Source organism: Boleophthalmus pectinirostris, unplaced genomic scaffold (assembly GCF_026225935.1).
Source record: "Boleophthalmus pectinirostris isolate CB_2022bp ecotype Guang Dong unplaced genomic scaffold, ASM2622593v1 HiC_scaffold_1, whole genome shotgun sequence".
NCBI lineage: Eukaryota > Metazoa > Chordata > Actinopteri > Gobiiformes > Gobiidae > Boleophthalmus > Boleophthalmus pectinirostris.
The window spans coordinates 27,720,961-27,743,559 of record NW_026570970.1 but is presented as its reverse complement, the minus strand read 5'-3'; the positions used below and the strand labels follow the sequence as shown (position 1 = coordinate 27,743,559).

Genomic DNA, 22,599 nt, shown 5'->3' with positions numbered 1-22,599 from the left:
AAAGCAATGCCTTCTGATGACCATTTTATGCCTTTTATCACTTTTCACACACACAAGAAAGAAAGGAAGAAATATTTCACATACTTAGCTGTGTGTGCGAATCAAACTACATGAATAATATGATAGTGAAGTAAATAAGTGCATGAATAAAAACTTTAAAGGTGCAATATGTAGCATTTCTAGTAGACAGTTCAGCATCTATTGCTTTGCTTAAAATGTACCAAAGTAATCACTTAAACTTGTCTAGCTACAGTGAGTAATGTCATCATGGCAAGTTACTGGTCAGATCTGTGGAGAGGTGACCCTGCTCATAGGAAGAATCAATGTTCTCTAACACATTTTTTTAGAAATTAAAACACCTGTAATTCAATCAAGTGAAACATTCCAGGCAAAGCTTTAACATCTTTTTGGGGACAACCAAGTGGTGTGGCCTCTACCAGAAAAGTTACGTAGTGCAGCTTTAAAGTGCCCAAATTACCTCTTTTTACCTGTAGTTGTGTTTTGTTCCATTCACCCATGTCAGACTAATAATAAAGGGATACTCAAGCTACATCCCCAAAGCTCAAAATGCGGTTCCACCTTAGTGATGTCATGAAGGGTTAGTTTTCAAATTAACAGTTACCTTTTACCTTAAGTAGAGATAGGCAATTCTTTCCTGAAATTATCCAAACTATTCCAGTGAAGGTGTATGGAGTTTAAAAACACAGGGGAGCACCTGCTATAATTTCAGGTATGTTTGTGATGAGGAAACAGCATTATAGCATCGATCAGATAATTACGGAATATGAGCCCTTTAAAGGTCCACTGTGTAACTTTTGTAACTTCTCAATATCAGGTCGGTTACTTTCTTGTTTCTACGGAAACGTCATTGCTCCGCTTTGAATGTTCCACAGTATAACATTAAACAGGTCTACCTTACATTTGTTAAATTACAGATAGTCTTATTGATCTAAAATATCTACAAAAAGCAAGATTGCCATTCCACAGATCTTACTTGTAACTTGGCTTGGTTTGGTGTCCTTGAATATAAAAAGGTTTAATACTATACTGTGAAACATTCCAGGCAAAGCAATAACATCTCCATGGAGAAAAGCAGGTGACCCTCCAGCAGAAAAATTACACAATGCACCTTTAATCTTGAACCTACACGATTATAACATGTTAACATTTTTTTCCCTTTTTTCCTTCTGTATTTACAAGGCTAAACTGGACTGTATCGCCATCTGAGTATAGATATAGTTTCTAAGCAAAAAACTATCTACAAATGATAAATAAAAAACACATGTAAAGGGAGGAGACAACACAAACTCCATTCCTTAGAAGTCAGCAGAAAAACCTGCTCCTATGCTCCGCTCCTTTATGTACAGTAATGCTGCACAGTGGCTAATCCCTTCTTAGGTCATGTCTCGTACTGATAATACTGTGCTCACTACAGCGGCTGAGGATCCATCATGAATATTTAATCAGTTCAGCTTGTCGCCAACAGATGGCAGTAAACCCTTTAGTCACACTCCCCACTACACCCAATGCCTCTCAGAGATTTTGGAGTCGTGCTCAAATGAAAAGTGCCATTTTGAAGGAAGGAGGACTAGAAAGTATTAGACACAGGTAGATGACAAACCTGTGACACAAGTGTGTTTTTTTCACCTCTCTTCCGTGGGGATGTATTTGCTTTTTGGCTTTATTTAGTCGCTCTAAAGAACACGGAACAATTTAGGAGACTGACATGTCACCAGGGGAAAATAAAAGTGCTTCTAGGAGAGCTGTGTGCAATTGAATGTGCGTGCTCCAGATATACAAGACCATATATACACCAGTCTGGAGTAGTAGTTCTTCTGCTTTTTGTCCTCCTTTTAGCCTTATTATACCATCGCATTTTGTTTGGGTTGTTCAGAGCACTACCTGGTCTGAGTTTAGTCCTGGATTTGTCTTATTTTGTAATATTAATGCATTTGCCATTAGGTAAAAGCAAAGTATACAACCACAGAATGTAATACTGGTTTAGCAGGATTTGAAACACCATTTGTAAACAGTCTGAACAACTGTTGCCTCTATTCTTTACAGATTAGACTGGATTACAACATTGTCTTGAGGTAAAATAGCAAATTGAAAAACAGTTTCAAGATTTACAATGCTTTGTATTCAGTCTTCTTTTAATTTGAGCAGAAAAGATTGCTGCTTTCAGTTTATGTGCTCTTGGACCTGTTACAATAGTCTAGAATGGACAATATTGACCATAATCTTCAAGGGTGAATCATATTTTATAGGTTTTTATTATAACCCTCTTTTAAGTGGTGCACTACAGTGGGTTGGATCCTGACCACTTTACTGGGCTTCCTGAAGGTTGACAGTAAAGTGCAACTAAATACTAAATGCACTTTATTTGCTACTAGTATTATCTATACATTATCTTTGTTTCTAGTCATGTTTTGGACATTTTTGTGCAAAGTATGTGTGTGCTTGCCTGATTCATGAGCTGGTTTCACTTTGTGGAAACTGTCTGACCTTGCAGCATTAGAATTCGTTTGTTCGATGTTAGGCAGGTACTTTTTCTTTATTTAACCAACCATGTAACCGCTGCTATTTGGTCATGACGTATGTAACTAACAGGGTTAACTGGTATATTAAGCTTTTCCCAAATCCTGTAGGAAGAAGGGGAATAATGTCTTTCCCCTTGATAAAATTCACCAAACATTCTCTTTGTTCCGGCTTTAAATCCTTGATCTTGGGAATCGTTGACAACACAGAATGTATGGCTCTTCGCTGATTGGCTGTTGCCCTGACTCGCACTTCCGGGGTTCTTGCAAACCGTCTGGTGTATTCCAATTCCTGACCTAGTCACTGGAGAGGAATGAAAATGAGCAGAGGTGTGCTGGCTCCACTGCTATTTCAAGTAGTCGATGACATCACACAGGAATGCCGTGATTACTTTCCAGGTGTTTCTGATACAAACACCTGACTGCAGGGGTGAAGTTTGAAGTGTGGATACCTGTCAGACCAATCACACTGTTCCTCATACCTCCAGACCTCCTCCCTCCTCCCTCTCACTCTTTTCTTTACTCCTCAAGGTACTGCCCAGTTTAGCAGCGCTATTGCAAATGTGTTTAGTCCCAAATCCTGTTGGTTGATCCGAACTGGCCTCTTGCTCTGGACCTTCTTGTGAGGGACTGGCTGCCTCTTGAACTGTTCACTAAGTCATTCCTTCATTTCTGGGTTTTTTGCCATGTTTTGAAATATCCTTTTTGTAGCAAAGCCTGAAGGCTGTCCAGGCAAGTCAGAGCACAACAGATAAACCTGTTATTTTTGAGACTGGACCCTTCTGAAATCATCAGGCTTTTTTGTGTGTGTGTGATGATTTTTTCTGTAATTTATGGCCATTTTCTACTTTTTCAAAGCCTTATCCAGGTTAAATATAATGTTTCAAGAATACAAACTCAAAAGAGCATGTTACTTCATTATTTTTTATTTATTTAAATAGCCTCAGGGACAAACTATCTTTCGTCTTTTGTTGGCTAAAGTCTGTTCTCTCAACTTTCAGGTGAGTCCAATCCACCTTTTGAAGATTACTGCCACAGGGTAAAACACTATCAAACTCCAAAAAATTACATATAAATGCATAATAAACTGACAATATGTAACAAAATTATACTATGCTAATTATCACCTTTCTATAATTTATATTTCATTACTATATAAATGTCAAAATTCTGCTCACTTTTCTTTTGTCCAGTTCATAGTACCTTACCAATCGAGCAGCATTGCCACAGGGTAAAACTTAGCACTTAGAAACCCAAACTTTTTTTTTTTCTTTAAAGGCAGAGAAACCAAGTTATCGCTGGCGGCCATTTTCTCCCTCTCCTCCCTCACTCCTCTTTAGTGTGTATTTGGTATGACAGTTCATGTGGTGAGGCTTGGGCAGAGTAAATAGCCGCGGAGTGCTAGCATTGCCTGTATACATGGTGATTTGGACGCTCTCTCCCACTTAAAGCAGGGTTTGCGTAGAGTAGAGAGGGTGCAGCAGTGGAGCAGGGGACGCCCGGGGAGCAGTGAAGAGCAATTATTGTGGATTTCACACCGAGCCTTTTGGTCAGTAAACACAACTCAGTGAAATGCAACTCATCTGAATAATGCTGTCACAGAGAAGAGGCCGAGAGTTTCTTTGAATAAAAAAAAAAAACAATTGGAAGAAATGTTCAAATTGTGTGCTTGGATTCAATGTTTATTTGTGCTCGTGTTTTTGGTGTTGGTCCAACTTGGTCTAACCCCCTGCTACTATTGTTGCTATTTTTAGACTTAGACTTGGACAAACTTTATTGATCCACTAAGGAAATTATTTGGACACAGTAGCTCATACATCATAATATAATAAGAAAGAGTGAAAATATAAATGGTAATAATAAATTCTAAATAAAAAAAATGAGAGCAAGAAACAGGTGTCAAGTAAGACATAATTATATACATGTAAATGTACAAGTCAAAATAAAATAAAAGATAAATAATAAAATATAAAATCACAGCTTTATACAAGAGTTCAAAGTGCAACAACGATATGATGATTGACAGGACACAGGCTTATCTGTTACATAAGAGTGAGTTGTTTTACAGTTGTACGGAGTGTTACATAAAGATGAGTTGTTGTATAGTTGTAGGGAGTATTATAGTATGAATGTAGTTCTGTATCTCTCACTGTTTGAGCGAAGCCGCAGGAGCCTGTTGGAGAATGAGCTCCTCTGTCCCTCTGTAGTCTTGTGCAGTGGGTGAGTTGTTGTACAGTTGTAAGGAGTATTATCTGTTACATAAAGGTGAGTTGTTGTATAGTTGTAGGGAGTATTATAGTATGAATGTAGTCCTGTATCTCTCACTGTTTGAGTGAAGCTGTAAGAACCTGTTGGAGAATGAGCTTCTCTGTCCCTCTATAGTCTTGTGCAGTGGGTGAGTTGTTGTACAGTTGTAGGGAGTATTATCTGTTACATAAAGGTGAGTTGTTGTACAGTTGTAGGGAGTATTATAGTATGAATGTAGTCTTGTATCTCTCACTGTTTGAGTGGAGCTGTAGGAGCCCATTGGAGAATGAGCTCGTCTGTCCCTCCATAGTCTGGTGCAGTGGGTGAGTTGCTGTACAGTTGTAGGGAGTATTATCTGTCGCTCTATAGTCTGGTGCAGTGGGTGAGCTGGAGTGTTCACGATGGACAGCAGTTCGTCCAGTGTCGTCCTGTCCCTCACTGTGATAAATGTCTCCAGCTCACTGCCAATCACATGACCTTTATTGCTGCAACTTCTAGTACTAAAACTGTCAGAGCTATTGCTGCCAGTGAAGACTGCTAACTGCTAACTACAACTACTTCATGACTTGGGCTCTACTTTGAGTCTCTATTTTGATGAGGACAGTTTACTAAAATAAAAAGATATGTGTTTACAAGTCTGTTTCTGCTAACCTCACTATTACCCTATCTGCCACAACGACTACTGCTGTTTCCCTACTGTTACAACTACAGAGAGGTGGGGCCAAGCTGTTATTTTGCAAGTCTCAAGTAAGTCTCAAGTCTTTGACCTCAAGTCTCTGAAGTCAAGTCCAAAGTCAAATACAGGCAAGTCCAGGTCGAGTCTCAAGTCACTGGCCCATAAGTCCAAGTCAAGTCCAAGTCATCCACTTTGAGCTTCAAGTCATTTCAAGTCTTTAAACCAAAAAAGTACCAAATATAGCTTAGATTGTTGCTATTTCTGACTTTTAAACTAAATTGTACTTAAAAAGTATTTATATAATTTTAGAAGTGCTAATGTTTCCGTTTTAAATGTCTTGCCAAGAGTGTGAATTATTACATTCAGAATAGAAATGATTAAGATTGAAAAGTCCTTAATAACAGTTATTATGTGATGTAGTCTGCATTGAAATGGAAGGATCACGTTCTATGCAGTTCCCACTGTTTTACTTTAATGTGCTGTATATTACTGTAGTATATCTGAGGATACCACATCACAGTACTTCAGTTACATCCAAAGTAACAAACAGAGAAGTGGGAGGGACATGTTCCAGTTTGTTTCTGTAAAATTAAGCACCACATTTATCAACTGTAAAGAGAAAAGTATTTTCTAAAAACATATTTTTTTTAGGAGAAGCATCAAGTCTTTTCAAGTCACAGGGCTCAAGTCCCAAGTCACTGACCTTCAAGTCAAAATCAAGTCACGTCTCAAGTCCTAAAAAGTGACTCAAGTCTGATTTGGTCCAAGTCACAACTTGCAAGTCCCACCTCTGCAACTACAAGCCTACTACTTCTACTACACATATTTTTAAGTGTCTTTGGGTATCTTGATAAGCTACACTGCAAAAAGTAATATCTAAGTAAGATGAAATTACTCAAATTAAGAAGATTTAACTTGATTTGAGAACTTTTTTTTAAATTCAAACAACATACAGTTTATTTTTTTAATTTTAAGTACAAAGAGGTGTTGTTTTATTATCTTTAAAGGAACTTGGTGTCTTTTCCTATTGCAAAAAGACTACATTGGTAGATAATTTTACTTGTGATGTGAACTTTACTCAAATCAGTATAACATCTTCTTAATTGCTTTCTCAACTGGTCCGCCTGTATTCAGCCTCACATCTTACTATGTGTCGTTTTATGTATTTTACCATGTTTGTGTGTGTGCGTGTGCGTGAGTGTGTGTGTGTGTGTGTGTGTGTGTGTGTGTGTGTGTGTTTGGGTTGTCTGGTTGTGTGGGGTCGGGCAGGTGTGGGGGTTGGGTTGGTGGGTGGGTGGATGGAAATGTGGGATTGTTTTTAATCACTGTAAAGCACTTTGTGTTACAGTTTTGTATGAAAAGCGCTTTATAAATAAAGTTTGATTTGATTTGATTTAATGCCAAGTCATTTTAACGGCAGGGTTTTAAGTTCTGTAACGTACTATTATAGGTTTACTTTACTGAGGTCATTGGGGTTACTTCTATCCCTAATGATAGAACTGATACTCCATAATTACTACTTCTGTTACTTTAAACTCTAATCACTAGCAGCACTACTATGAATACAACACCAAAACAATGCGCTAATAGAATCAATAGTACATATGTTTACTTCAATGGACCATTTTCCCACCTCCCTGTCAAAATCCCTAATATCCTCAAATGTGCATTATCTCGTCTTCTTGTTGAAATCGTGCGAATGATCCTTGTTTGTTTGGGCAGTCTGTTTATGCAGGGATGCCATTGTGTTCTGGAAGACCACTCTGATGCCTGGCTTAGCACCGAGGTGAAATATGCAAATTAGGATCAACATGTTGACTCACTAAATGCCATGGCTTTGTCCGCGGATCAGAGAATTCGCCAAACAAGCTCAGAGCAGTGCGGCCTCCTCACTGTTCCTGTGTCCTGGACTCCATTGAGAGCACCTATGTGGCAGGGCAGGCCCGCTAAGCCCCGAAAACCAAGAGGATCATGGGAGATTTGGGCTTTCACTGACTGCCATGTGTGCGTCCTCATTTGTTCTTGGTTTAATACCTATTCATATTCTCTTAATAAAAGACTTCACAGGAGCAGGTTATTCATGATATTATGAAACGTGGATTAATTTACACCAATTCAAAGATTCTTCAGTGATTGTGCTCATTTAAAACAGCTTACAAATGGGAAAGAGACTAGTATTCTGGCTTTTGGACATTGGATAAAAGCCACTACTAGCCGATACTTAACGTTCAGTATTTTTAAGTATTAAATGTCTGCTTAAGAACTCTCTATGGAGCTCCAGTTCCGGAACGAAATTTCTCATTAATTTTTCCCATAGACTTTCAGAAGAAAATGAATATTAAAAGTTTGAAAGTTTGCTCAGGGCTAATCAGATACACGGTAACTAATGGCCACAAGACTCATAATTTTATTTCAAATCTGTCTCTGAAACTTTATAAACTGCTTAAAGCATTTCATCAAATCTTTTGTTTTTGTTGTGCTTATTGGACTTAAAACTATTACACTGTGGATATTACTATCGTCCACATAGCTGTTTAGCCTCCACAATGCCTTTGAGCTCTTAATATTTGAATATTTTGAAGTCTATGGGAAAAAATTTTAAGTAGAATTGTGGATTTTTGAGGCAGAATTGTCCTTTTGGTGCTCTTCAGTGCAGGGACCAGTCTCAAATACAAAATCGAAAAAACTGAGGCACTCAAAAAGTACAAAATAATTAAAAGCCTTTAATACTACGTGGCAGATAAAGTTAAAATCACACCAACGCTTTTTGACCCTTCGGCCTTCGTTAGGGCAAACTCGAGATGGATATCACAGTGCAGATTTAAAGTAATAGGTGTAGGTCACGTGTCCACAGTGGGCTAGCTCATAGTCCCCTGGTGCATGATGGGACATGTAGGCTGAACAGATTTTAGTTGCAAGCCATTTAAGATAAAATATAGTACAAGATATAAATAGTACAAATCCCAACAACCAATACATAAAAAATACATAGTATAAAAATATATAGTGCAAAAATTCAAAAGTGCTACAGATATGACATGTATAATTTGTATAATATATTAGAGAACTAGTCTTGAGTTTAATGAAGAAGAAGATGTAAAAAAATAAGAATAGATTGTATATTTAAAGCTTGTAGGAAGGGGGAGAAATCTAGCTCTACATTGAGTCCTGAGAACTGGGTAGACTTGAGAGTGTAGATCCAGTCGGACTCTCTCTGTAGTAGTTTTTTTCAGTCTATCTCCTCCTCTTATTGTTTCTTTAATATGTTCAATTGCACTGATTTTTAGGCTACAGGGGGTTACAGTTCCTTATATCCTGTTTGTGCTCAGCCAGTCTGTTTTTCAGTTTTGTTCGGCCTATGTAAATACGACCACATGGACATTCGAGTCTGTATACTACATAAGTGGTGTTGCAATTAATGAATGTTCTAATATCAAAACTTTGACCTGATGTAACGTCCATGAACGAGATAGTCTGTTGTACGTGTTCACAATAGGTACAGTTACCACATCTGTAGCAGCCAGCCTTAGTGTCCAGCCATGTCTTTTGCCAAGTTTATTGCTATACTCTAATAACATCTTCATGGATAAAAACGACAAGCAACCTCCACCAGAAAAGTTACAGAATGCCCTTTTAATATCAACGTATTAAACCTAAGATACCTGTGTGACTATATTTACATCACATAGCTGTTTCATTGTCTTTCACCTCCTACTGTGTACAGGGTCTATCTATAGTGCTCCATACCACTGCTTTTCTGTTTTATGCAACCAAGCTCTTCATTCAGATGTGCTCAGATTGATTGAAGTGTTATACCATGCATATTTTCAATAGGCTGTTTGTTTCACCTCTTACACTGCGAGCTATCTACTCTGGGCCACGTATTAATTATCCCCAAGTGCTGTCAACGCTCACTCCAAAAACTCCAAAAGTGTGCGGTGTTCAGCAGTGATTCAGAATGAGAGGGGCTCATTTTGAACTGCACTTAACCGTAACCATGACAATGTGTAAATGTCCTATTTATAAAAGCTATGCACTGGTAGTGTCATAACAACGGTCTGTCAGAAAGCTATTTAGTACCTTCTGGTCATCGGAGTCAAAAATATACATAATTACCATTAAATCACTATAAAAATGTCAAAATGCTAATAGACTTGCAGGACAGAATTGTGTCATGCAGGAACTGAAGTAAATGCATTGCTTACAACTGTTATTTCTTTTTCCTCCTGGATTCTGTTCCAGGCTTATTGCTGCTATTAAATTTGACTATACACGTTGGCAAATACAATTTCTGTTTACTAAACTTGTGGAAAATAACCACCTCAGTTGAATAGTTACTGACTGACCCTTTTTGTTCAAATCCTATAAAATACCAACAAACAAACTTCTAGATTGGCATTTCATTCCATATTCACATAGTTTACTGTTGTTTCTTTGTGAATGTGACCAAATTCTAACCTGCATAGGACTAAAGGACACACACAAGTTTTTTTTCCTCATTTTCAGTATATGGAAAGATCATGCCTCATATGAAAGCTTAGAATTTCCAGAATTCTCTCACTGAGTGGCAGAGGCTGCACTAGCACTGATTCATGATTAACTGCATTTGTATAAGTGAATATACTGATATTTTTAGGTTTAGTTACATCTGTTTTAGTTGTAGGATCTGATAACCAAAAGAGATTAGCTCATACGGCTTTATGATTGGGCAAAGGTACAAAATATGAAGAACTTAGCAATCATACACATTTTTGTAATTAAGAATAAGTCAATATTACAATTGCTGATACAATTTGAACATGTTTACCTTGTAGCTACAAACACGGATGAGAGAAATAAATACTGTATACCCATTTGCAATTAGTTGTTGTATTTGGCTCAGTTGTATTCTTACTTATCACCACTAGGTGCTATCTATATCAGTGCTGTCTGATCATCTGCAAGCTTTAGAAGAGACCAGAGAGTCTGAATAAAGGTCAGGTGAGAAGGGGGCAGGTTTCACATAATCTACTGGTTAAAAAAATCTAATAGATTTACAGATGGCAGCTTTAAGTCTAAATGAGAAGCTAATACACTGATTACATTATTATTATTGACAGATCATTTCTATTTATGTATACATTTTTCCTCAAATTCACTTCAGTTTTGGAGTTGAATTGAGCAATCTGGTCACTGTAGCCTCCATTATAATTCCTATCTGTACCACAGTGCTTTGTTCCTGCTCTGAGGGTCCATGCTGAGGGTCTAATGGCCTGGCTGTAGGTGTCCAAGGATTTAAAGGCTGAACTTGAGTCAACAGCGGGCTTATCACAAACATCATTACTATGTCTATACAATACGCCCTTTTCTCTCTTTTTCAGCTGCAGTGGGCACCAGGAGATGAAAAGCACATGAGCTGCTTTAATGGAAGGAAAGGTTTCTATAGGATTTACTTTTTCACTTACTGGTCCAGAAATGAGCGTTCAATGGAACCAAATGATTAAAACTAAGTGATGATGGTACATTTTTAAATCCCAAATTCATGTTCTCTCTCTTTGTTTTTAAAATAACCATATGACCATTTTTTGTTGAGAATTTGTTTCTTAAGATAGTAGTTTGTACTGTTTGCAAGGGCCATGTATCTGCAGGATTTATTTGCATTTTCTCGCTGTGTCTGTGCAGAATTCATCTGGGTTCCTCTGTTTCCTTCAGAACAGGTTAGACTACAGTAGTGACACACACACACAATTGCCACGGCTCATGACTAACCCTCAGTACGATCTACATAATGCTGTTATACAATGTGCATGTATAATGACAAAAAAGAACTTCACTTGATGAGTTTATTCACCTGAACTTGCTTCTTCAGCTATCCACCTCATTCCGGAAGTTGCCGTGGACGTCGCCATCATCATTCAGATTGTGTTATTTTGTACGGAACTGCCGATCCTGACCGCATATAAGTTCAAGTTCAGATGGACTATAAAAGCCCCACTTTAAAGTCCCCCAGAGAATCAGTGCAGTGTGATGTGCATGAAAACATTGTACACACATTTTATATCATATTTAATCGGCAAAACTTTTTTCAAATTCTCCAGTGACATGAATGAAATTCCCGTTTAACTGAAAGTGCCACCACAGAAATGTGCGGTTTAGAAGCATTTAGAAACAAAAGTGGGTGGGGCATAATAAAATGAATACAGGACCATGTAAAGCAGAATACTGACTGTTAATATTTATTTATGATGTCACTTACATATGCACACTGAAAAGTAACTGACATTTCAAAATAGTGGATGCATCAATTCAGTTCTGATTCCGATACTATGGCTTTAAGTATCTGCCAATACCAGATATTAACTGAGCAGTGCAGAGACTGAAATTAGCATTTATTTCTGAAAAACAAAAATGGCATAAGACAAAAGTGATATGAATGTGGTGTGGAGCTGTTTTGTATCCCACAAGTAACTGCAGAAGAGCTTTTTTGTAAGTAAAAGTTCAAACATTCAGAGACTTTCTGGGCCAACTACGACCAGTGATGATTCTTATTTAAGTTATATGCCCAACCATCAGCTGAACACTTTGGAAGCCAATATTCGATTCAGCAAATTTGTTCAGAAACGCCGTCAATATCTGATACCAGTATTGGATCAGCACATGCCCAAAAATAACCCCATGTCTCTCAGATGTCATTTCACAGACTGCATCCACCTAAGGCCCATTGTTTAGTTAGACTTCGTCTTGTTACGGGATGACGATGAGCGGAAGATGAATGGATAAAATAAATTGGAACTATTGCGATGCTACAAGCCACAGCCATGTTGCTCATTAAAGATTTATAGCTAATGACTGTCACTTTGTTTAGCAGGTCGTCGCTGGAGGTGTGCGTCTCCCATGTACAGTATGAGGTTTAGGAGATGGTTATAAGCAGGCGATGGCGGCTGGCACTCTCACAGTCTCCCATGGGAATACCACAGCTACATCATAACACTTTGGCTGAAACAAACCGACTGATACGCTGCAAATGGAATGAAAGTTCGTATCTCCGCAATGTTTTTAACGAGTCTCCCCGGAGTGAATATAATGACTGTAACTGCGCCTGGTGTTGGTGATGGGGGGAGGAGAGAGAAGAGAGAGAGGGAGGAGAAGAGAGAGAGAGGGGAGAGAGGGGAGAGGCCTGTTTGCAGCGCTCAGCTTTCTTTTGCCGTTTATGCACCAGCGACTCGGGGGATTCAGACAGCATCGAAAAGACATGAAAAACCCTCGACAAAACTGTTTGTTTTTGTGAGGGAGAGGAATCTGCTTAATATTAAATCACATTCCATCGCAATCTGAGAATCATTCGTTCATTTGTTTTTCAAAATAAAACCAAAAATAAGAAAACAAAAAAACAACTATTTTCTTTATTATTTGTCTCCATAACCAAAATGAAAAAATGGATAATGATTTGTTTTTTCTGCTTTCGATTTTGTGTTTAAATGAGTAATGGAAAAAACGGATAATAGACGTTTCCCATTTGCGTGACTTAAACTGTGATGCCGGACTGAACCAGGAGTAAAACAGGAGGACTAAACCAGGACTAAAACAGGACTACACCAGAACGAAACCAGGTCTAAACTAGGACTAAATAAGAACTGAACCAGGACTAAACTAGGTCTAAACCAGGAATAAACCAGGTCTAAACCAGGACTAAACTAGGTCTAAACCAGGAATAAACCAGGACAAAAGCAGGTCTAAACCAGGACTAAACCAGGTCTAAACCAGGACTAAACCAGGACAAAAGCAGGTCTAAACCAGGTCTAAACCAGGACTAACGTTGGACTTGAGAGAGAAGGAGAACCCTGAGCCCATGGAGCAGGGTGTCTGCAAAGAGCGATCGGAACGACGGCTGCGCTTAGCCCCATAGGGCGCGAAGCTCTGCACAGGTCCTTTCGCCCGCGGTCACCCGACAGTCTACGCGGGCGCACCTCCTGCTTTAGTCCTGTTTTAGTCCTGGTTCAGTCCTGGTTTAATCTTCCTGGTTCAGTTCTGGTTCAGTCCTCGTTTAGTCCGTATGTGGCGCAAAAGTCCGGCATCTCGATTGATGTTTTTTTCTGCTCAATAAATAATGCCTGTGAAGTGATGATGTATTTTTGACAGTAAAGTCGCGTCTGTGAATTTATGTTCGTACTGAAGAAAGTGTAATCATAAATTTTTCATTTCGTGATTGTAATTCTTGATGTCGTAACTTTTCAATTCGTATTCTGATGGATAAAATACACGCAATACTTCTTTTGCACGATTGGACTCATTTGAGAGTTTACGAATATTTATTTTAAGCTCAACTACAGCCAGATATGCACAGATTTCTATTCTATGCACACAAATTTTTCTGAAAGCTTTTTTACCCCATACATGTATCAGACGCAGAACTGGAAACTGCTCTCCTCTACTGTCATGCAATACATACACAATACATTATTTTGTTAACATGAGCCTAAAATGTTAGACAAGCGCGTTGTATGGAGGATTTTTTTTTTGTTTCAAACTGTCAGTCAAAGCATTAGCATGATGACATATACACTTTTTATATAATTTGTTATTAATTTGTTTTGGGAAATAGCATTTATTTTGTTAACATGAGCCTGAAAATGTTAGACGAAAGCGCAGTACTTCAAAGTCACGGAAGCAAAGAAAAGAAATAGCCATTATCCGTTTTTTTCCATTATCCATTTAAACATAAAATCGCAAACTGAAAAAACTAATCGTTATCCATTTTTTCATTTTTTTTTCTTCTTATTTTTGAACAAAACTAATGAACAAATGGTACACGAATTCATCACAATTACAGCAAATATCCATCTTGATCAAAGCCACTCCAAACCAGAGCCATTTTTACATTTTAATTGGGCCCAAACTAATTTTAATTCTGGATATTGCTCTTATAAATTAATGTTAAAAAATGAGACTTACTTAAATCTAACAAAGCAGCCCATAAATCGAATGTTAAAACGTTACTCTGTCCATTAATATTTCATGAGGAGAATAGGCTCATGTTTCATTCACAAATCAATCATACCGACTTACGGCTGCCGCATGTTTGAAGTCCATGCGTTATGTTGAGCCATAGTTTCATGTTCACGTTGCATAATACCGCTGTTATAGTCTGGTTAGTACGTGGATGGGAGACCACTGGGAATACAAAGCGCCACAGTGGGGTAGCAGTGGCTGTAATGCAAACTGGTGTTGTGTCTTTAGGCAAGACTCTTCACTCACATTGCCTATTATGAATCTGGTGTGTGATTGATGGAGTGAATGAATGATGGGACGTAAAGAGCTTTGGGTACGTTGAAAAGCACTATATAAATTCAATGCATTATTATTATCGAGATCCATCTGTTTGTCTCCATGGATATGATAGAGCTTTCACTGAAATGTTCCCAAATATGGCATTTTACTATCTACAGGTGTTTTTAAATGGCTAAAAAGACCCCCTCTCAGGAGCAGGGTCACCTCTCCACAGGTCGGACTTGTAATCCATGTGAAAAAATAGCATCTCCACGGACAAGCAGGTGGCCAAACCTCCGCCAGAAAAGGAATTACAGACCTTCTACCTTGCAGTTGGTACTTCAAACACAAAAACTATAATTCTAGGTTCACATTTTCCGAGAAATAATGTTGCTAATCATACGTGGGGAGAGGAGCGTGAAAGGAGGTCGGGTTCAGAAGAGCACAAACACAAGGTAAAGTCCCTGCTCACCTCATTTGCTTGCGATTGTTGCAGCCTCAACATGAAGAGACACCCACGCATCCCAACTATTGTTCTCCCAAAAGTAGTACTTATCCTTCAACGTTGTGCAAAATTCACTCCAGGTTCAAGCCAATTTACATTTTCAGCTTTTTCCTTCCGGTAAATGCCATATACGTGGAGGATACGCTCGGTGCTTTTCACAGGTGATTAGCCAGGAAAGTCTAACTACAGTATGTGAGCAGAGAGGGTGTAGCTTTTGAGACTGATTTTACATTTATTGTGGAGAAAGGGTTTGGAGTGTAAAAACCTGACTCTCCATTTGAATTTGATTTATACTCACAGTTTGCTCCAATTATATGAGAACAAGTGTAAATGGCTATCTTCTTGTGACTATTATGCCCGCACTGGGTTTGTGGATGAAATGCATATTTGTCGTAAACACAGTTGAGTCTGTTGCCCTGCCAGAACCCCACGCTTTGACAATACTTTACAAAGATGAGTGGATCTGGAGCCGTCTCCCCGATTTCACAGGGCGTGACTGACAGGTGGCTCAAGCCATTAGAAAGAAGCATCCAAAACAAACGTGACTGATTTTTAGAGAATCAACTATCGAAGCACAAACTATTATTTATCTCAGGTAAAAGAAGTTCACTATTTTGTTCTGAATGTTGAGAGAGGAGATGTCTTCTGCCTTTGATGAACACATTTGATGCTACAAATTAGCGGCTGTGGTTGGATTAAATTAGGACGGATGATTTTCTATTGTCCTGTTCCAACGTAAAAGGGACTTGCTGGTCAAGTAATTAAAGCTACATCCAGTTGTATGTATGTATGTTATGTATGTATGCATGTACTTTTTTTTACACCATAAAACATTTTAATCTTCCCAAAACACATACTAAAAAATAGGTTTGAGCATACTACATTTGTGCAGCATTATTTAAACAAACAGATCTCATTTGTTCTCACTCTTCAAATGTATGGTTCATGCAGAACAAGAACAAAAATCACAAACTACTGAAAAGTTTCTCTGCCAAACAAAATGGCGTCATGCAGTGAGCTTCGGGGCATTTCTGTAGGATGTTTTACAGTGGACTAGGCACAAACTATGCATCATTAGCCAAAAAGGCTTGACGGTCTCCAATTAAAGCAGCTCTGCAAATGTTTTGGACACTCAAGTAATTAACCAGAGAAAAAGACTCAGTGTTAAGCCGCTGGCCCTATAAGAAAATATAACATATTTTGTATTAGATGTCTAGATGTCTTTTTAAATAAAATTAAGCAAGTTAATTTTAAGAGAGAAGAAATAAGGCGGCAGTGTATAGTTTGTTGTTGTTTAGTTTGTTTTCCTGTTCTGTTTGGCCATTACAAAGGATTGGCCCAATGAGGTTCATTTGACCTTCCAATAATTTCTGTTATTAGATTGTTTTTTCAGACCAAGAGTTTGTTTTCATACCTGACAGTTTCGACTGCTCACTTACAATCTTCCTCCAAGTGGTCACGTGATGATCCTGTGATGTGTCCGGTCAGCTGACAAAGACAAAGACAGACACATTCACAATACTCTGAAGCAATGCCAATACCCAAGATGGGCAATAAACAAAGGAAAACAACAGGTTAGAGAGAAAGAAAAACAGAACCAGAAAAACAAAAATAAAACTGAAAAAAAGAGCACAGGCATGAGAACATTACCACACATCAGGGACATAATAGAAAAAGTGCAGAGGGCAATGAGAAAACACAATATTAACAAACCAGTGAAACTGTACAGGAAACTCAGGCAACTACTCCTCCACCAAAAAGATAAAATACCACCGGAGCATAAATGTAACATCACATATGAAATACCCTGCATATCCTGCAATAAAACACACATCGGGGAAACAAGGAGGGCGTTCAATACATGAAAAAGGAACATAGAACAGAATGTGAGAAGGAAACAGTGAAGACGAAACACAAAGCAGAACAAGAACAACTCAAACCGGCCATTTGTAACCACTGTAAAAGAGAGAACCACATTATGGACCGGGACGGAGCAAACATCATTGGGACAGACTAAAACAAACACCGTCGCTGGACTAAAGAGGCAATTGAATAGCAGAAACGTGCCCACGGGACGATAAACCGGGACGAGGGGGCTTTTTTATTCTCACACACCTCGGATACTGTCCTGAGGAAGTCGAACTGCAGATGGAGCCGTCGTCCTGCCTCCACTGGTAGGAAGACAGAGCCAAAACTTGTTTAAATCAGCTGAGCAGACACGTCACAGCAACATCACGTGATCACTCTGAGGAAGACCGCTCGTGAGCACTCGAAACTGTCAGGTAGGAAAACAAACTCGGTCTGAAAAAAGAACCTAATAACAGAAATACAAATGATTTTCCACTGAACCATCTTATACTGTCATTGTGTCTTTAGCCCAAACACCCAGTTTGTCTAGTATGAATGCGATGTGTATTTGAGTGGTTGGTGGTGGTGAAAATGGCTGATGGTGCAGACTGGCAGCCTCACTTCTACCCTCAGTCCACCACCGGGGCAGCTGTGGCTACAGAAATAACAGCGAATTAACAATGCACTGTAAAGCATCTTTGAGTGTCCCAAGGCGCATTAAACAATGAGGAGCTACGCATTATGCAGTTTTAACACACAACATGGAGTCGTAGAACACCATGTGGAATGTGATTTAGCTGTTGCTGGCCTACAAATGGCTAACCGCTGTGCATTAATTTTTCATTACATAGAACAGTTGGCCATTGGAATTCTCACTGACCGTGGTAATAGTATTCAGCTCTTATTGTTTGCATTTCAGCAAGATGATGGATTTTGCCAATGGTTTATTTTTAAAAATGCTAAAATTGATTAGGCAAACTGTGGCCCAGTGCACTCCTGTTAAATGTGATAAAAGTTGCAAGAGTATTTTGGGACTACAGCACTATCTATCTCATCTTTAATCCATATGTATCAGACAGGGCTTTTGTCAACACATTTTATTTCTCTCAGTTCATTCTCTATTAGCTTCACACAGTCAACGGGACTCACCTGGGATCTGTACCTGTGCTTTAGTGTATTGTATAGGGATTTAACAGAGAAGCGTCATTCACTTCTGAGCCTCCCGCGGTGCACTGTTTGAAATGTACAAAAAGGCTTCGACTTGAGTCATGTCTGAAGAGCAGAGGGCCCAGGTGTGTCTGATTTCTTCCACAGTACTTCATCAAATACTAGAGCCCCTTTAGACTGCTGTTGATTAGTCAATAAAGACCCCATGCAGTTGGAAATTCACACTGAAGCCTCAACGAATAATTCAAGATATTCAAGAATTTGATCATTCCTAAAGGTCCTTTATTACACAAAATGATTTCTTGTGAGCTTTAAACCATGTTATAATGCTGATACATCATCAAAAATACACCTGGAGTTGTGCTTTATTTCATTCACACATGTTTGAGTAAGCCTTAGTGTTATTGTCTGCCTACAAGCTCATAATGCTCTCTTGCACGTTACGTTGTCATATGGTTGTAGTTTTCAAGTTACCTTTAGTTTGGTAGAGATTGAACTAAAAGTAAAATAATTTCAGTGCTGAAATTATTCAAATGATACCAGTGAAGGTGTGTAGAGTTTAAAAACACAGTGGAGCACTTATTGTATTACCACATTACATCACAAGGTGAAACAATGCTTTCCGTGTGAGAAAAGAACAAAGCCTAAATATGCAGGAATTGTGTGTTAAACATGTGAATGAAACAAAACTCCAAGTATGTTTTGTTGTATGTTATTATGCTACATCAAATTGAGCTTTAAAAGTTTGATTTTGTTTTCCCCTCTTCATAGCCTTGCTTGAAGTAGTATATTGATTGATTAATTAATACAGGTTTAAGTACAAAAAAACAAAACAAACAAAAAAACAAAAACAAAGAAAGTCTTCTTTAAGGTCCAATCGTTTCTGCGTGTGTAATATTGTCACCGCTGCATGAACTTGAGTTTTTAGTTTGTGTATGCTTTTTATCAACCAGGAGTTAGGATCACCCTACAAAAAGGACAAACATATAATACAACACAAGGATGTAAGAGAAGACTGAATATAATACCTGAACAATAAACTTTGCAGTCATGGGCCAAAGTTTTCTCATCACACAATGTGATCAGTGGATTGGACTAATGATTTCTTTGTTTACAGTCCTCACTGATGGTGCAGAGTGACCTGTGCAGAGCAAAGTTCATTTAAAGATCAAATATTATTGAGAAACAGAATCTAGTCCATACAGTACAGATCAACTGTAGACCTCAGGGGAAAGTTTTTTGGCTTCTAAATCCTATTATGGACATTCCCATGATGCACTGCAGCAGCAGTATAATGTACCCCCTCCCTCACATTTGTAACAGCACTATGGAGTGTTGCCGTAATAAAGTGTCTTCATTCAACAGTAACGGGCGGCAGTAGCTCACTTGGTAGAGCATTTACCCACTGATCTGAAGGTTGGTGGTTTGAATCTGGTTCTCGACATAAAACATCACAGGTTGAGTGGTCAGATCCACTGAGCCACAGGTTGGCTGATGTGATTCCAGCTCCCACAGATGAATGCTGTCATTGTGTCCTTGGGAAAGACACTTAACCCACCTTGCCCACAGTGTCTGCGTACACTGGTGTGTGAATGTGTGAATGTGTGTGTGAATGGGTGAGTGGTTCCTTGTTGTAAAGTGCTTTGAGTGCCTTGAAGGTAGAAAAGTGCTATAGAAAAATATGACCATTTATAAAGAATAAAATGAGCTGAAGACACAAGGACTTTGAGAGCAGAACAGGTAGGACCATTTTAAACTGGACTAGTGTTGTTTAGACCGGTTAATTAATCTGAGGAAAGAAATGTTTGATTTTTTTATATTTAATTATTTATTGGTACCGACCAAATATGGGCCTCAGGGGAAAGTGTTTAGGCATCCAAAATCTGTTACAAAAGTTCCCATGGTGCACTGCAGCAGCAATATAATGGAGCCCCTCTCCCAATTATATAACAGGACTCTGGACTGTTGCATTCAACTTCCTTCAACACTAACTTATGAACTTTATAAGGAAAGAAAAGAGCTAAGGACACAAGGCCTCTGAGAAGAGAACAGGTAGGACCGTTTAAAACAGGAGTAGTTTTGTTTAGTTGAGATATTCTTGCAGTACTTTATTAACTTAAGGCAGACATCGTGTGCTTTGCAAACACGCAGATTCAAGCTTGCTCATGCACGTGCCAAAAGGAGTTTGATTGGTTAGTTATCAGAGGAAATAAATGTTTTATGCTTCTCTATTTTTCACTTTCTCCCTCTTCTATACTCTACTCTAATCTTATGAAACATAGGCAGTGGGTAGTTTTTTGCTCAGAAAAAGTTCAAAATGTATACAGATTCTTGCACATATTTTTGTGTGGAAAACTGCATATGTAATTAATCCAAAATGTAATGTACTTGTTGGTTATTTGCATAGGACTGTCACAGATAATATAATCAAATAATACAGTAAAACATGTTTAACTCCATGAGCACTGATTTGTTTCCATGACTGATAAAACATGTTTATCAATCAGACTTTAGCCCAATAGATCACTTTTAAAAGGACACTTACTAGTATCTTTTTTTCTTCCTTCCACAGAATCTCTATGAAACATGTCACTCCATCTTCTCCCAGCTGTGCTCACTCTCCTCTGCTCTTCTGTGGTTTCTGGAGGAAAAGTCCTAGTTTTCCCAGTGGATGGAAGCCACTGGATCCAAATGAAAGTCCTTGTTGAAGCACTTTCCTCTAAAGGCCACAACATCACCGTGCTTCGCCCAGTAGACAGCTGGTTCATCAAGGAATCACCGAATTATACAACTATTAACATACCGGCAATGAGCTCCAATGAGAAGATCATGACCGATTTTGCTGCTAAAATGACTAAGATGAGCCTCGAACCATTTTCTGTATGGGAATACATCAACAGAGTATCTGAGGTTTTAAATTACTTTTACCAAAAACATCAAAGTGTAGTAAATGTGGTTAGGGAAATGTTTGAGAATAATACTTTTATGCAGGAACTGAGAGAGGCGAAATTTGATCTAGTTTTGACCGATCCGGCAGTTCTGTCTGGGGTTCTTATGGCCCACCGCTTGGAGTTACCTCTGGTGCTAGTGGCCAGGTGGACTATGGCAGGAGATGGGCATTCTTTAATTGCACCTTCCCTTTTATCCTATATACCGATGCCATCCATATTTACTGATAAAATGACCTTTTCAGAAAGAGTCAAAAATATGTTGCAATATTTCCTGATTAATTTACAAATTTTAAATGTCCTTGACTCAAATTATAATCCCATAGTCCAGCACTACTTTGGATCTGATATACAATACTCAGAGTTGGTCCAAGCTGCCGATATTTGGCTCATGAGGATAGACTTTACCTTTGAATTCCCCCGTCCCACAATGCCTAATATTGTTTACATCGCTGGATACCCATGCAAACCCCCCAAACCTCTACCTCACAACCTGGAAGACTTTGTGCAAAGCTCGGGGGAACATGGAGTTGTCATTATGTCTTTAGGAACTTTGGTAGCTCAACTTCCTGATCATGTTGTTGAAGAAATTGCTGCTGCATTTTCAAAGCTACCACAAAAAGTTATCTGGAGGCATAAAGGCAAGAGACCTGTCAATCTTGGTAATAATACTTTGCTTTCGGACTGGCTTCCTCAGAGCGATCTTCTTGGACATCCGAAAACAAAAGTGTTTGTGGGGCACGGAGGAACGAACGGAATCCAAGAAGCGATTTACCATGGCGTTCCTCTTGTTGGTTTACCTCTTATGCATGATCAACGGGACAATTTTGGGAGAATGGAAGTGAGAGGGGTGGCTAAAGTTTTGGACATCGCAACGTTGAATAGAGACAACTTCCTCCAAGCTCTCCAAGAGGTTTTATACAACCCCTCCTACAGAGAGAAGATGAAGATCCTCTCCAAAATACACAGAGATACTCCACTGAATCCACTGGACACTGCAGTTTTCTGGGTTGAGTTTGTCATGAAGCACAAAGGAGCGAAACATTTGAGAAGCGAATCATACAAACTCTCCTTTCTCCAATATCACTGCATAGATGTGATAGTGTTTCTGATAGTGGTGACTTTATTGTGTGTAGCTGTTGTTGTTGCAGTGCTGAATTGTCTGTGGAGATTGATTTGTAACAAAGGAAAACTCAAAAAGCAATAAGCGTGCGTTTACACTTTTCCTGGTTTGACCCCAGGTTAATCCTGCTGTGCTACCAGGGAAAAACCTCTTCTACTTTTAGTCCTGTAGACTTGATTTGGTCCTTTTCTAGTCCTGGTTTAGTCTTGGTCTGTTAAGTTCTAGGTTAGGTTTAGTTCAAGTTTAGTCTCAATTCTGCTTGTGACTTCAACAGTATTCCAAAGTACAAAAAGGTAGGAAAG

At 38.7% G+C, this 22,599-nt stretch overlaps 1 protein-coding gene across 1 annotated transcript; it reads left to right on the top strand.

Annotated features, from left to right (window-relative positions):
* The first annotated feature begins 20,902 nt into the window (after positions 1-20,902).
* On the top strand, positions 20,903-22,381 carry LOC110156109 (UDP-glucuronosyltransferase 2A2-like). The gene has a single exon (XM_055150060.1). It carries the CDS (start codon positions 20,918-20,920, stop codon positions 22,379-22,381), a length of 1,464 nt encoding a protein of 487 aa, XP_055006035.1. The 5' UTR covers positions 20,903-20,917.
* Positions 22,382-22,599: the final 218 nt, after the last annotated feature.

Excerpts from the sequence above, each read along its gene's own strand:
- LOC110156109 (XM_055150060.1), top strand. The coding sequence starts at position 20,918 with ATGAAAGTCCTTGTTGAAGCACTTTCCTCTAAAGGCCACAACATCACC.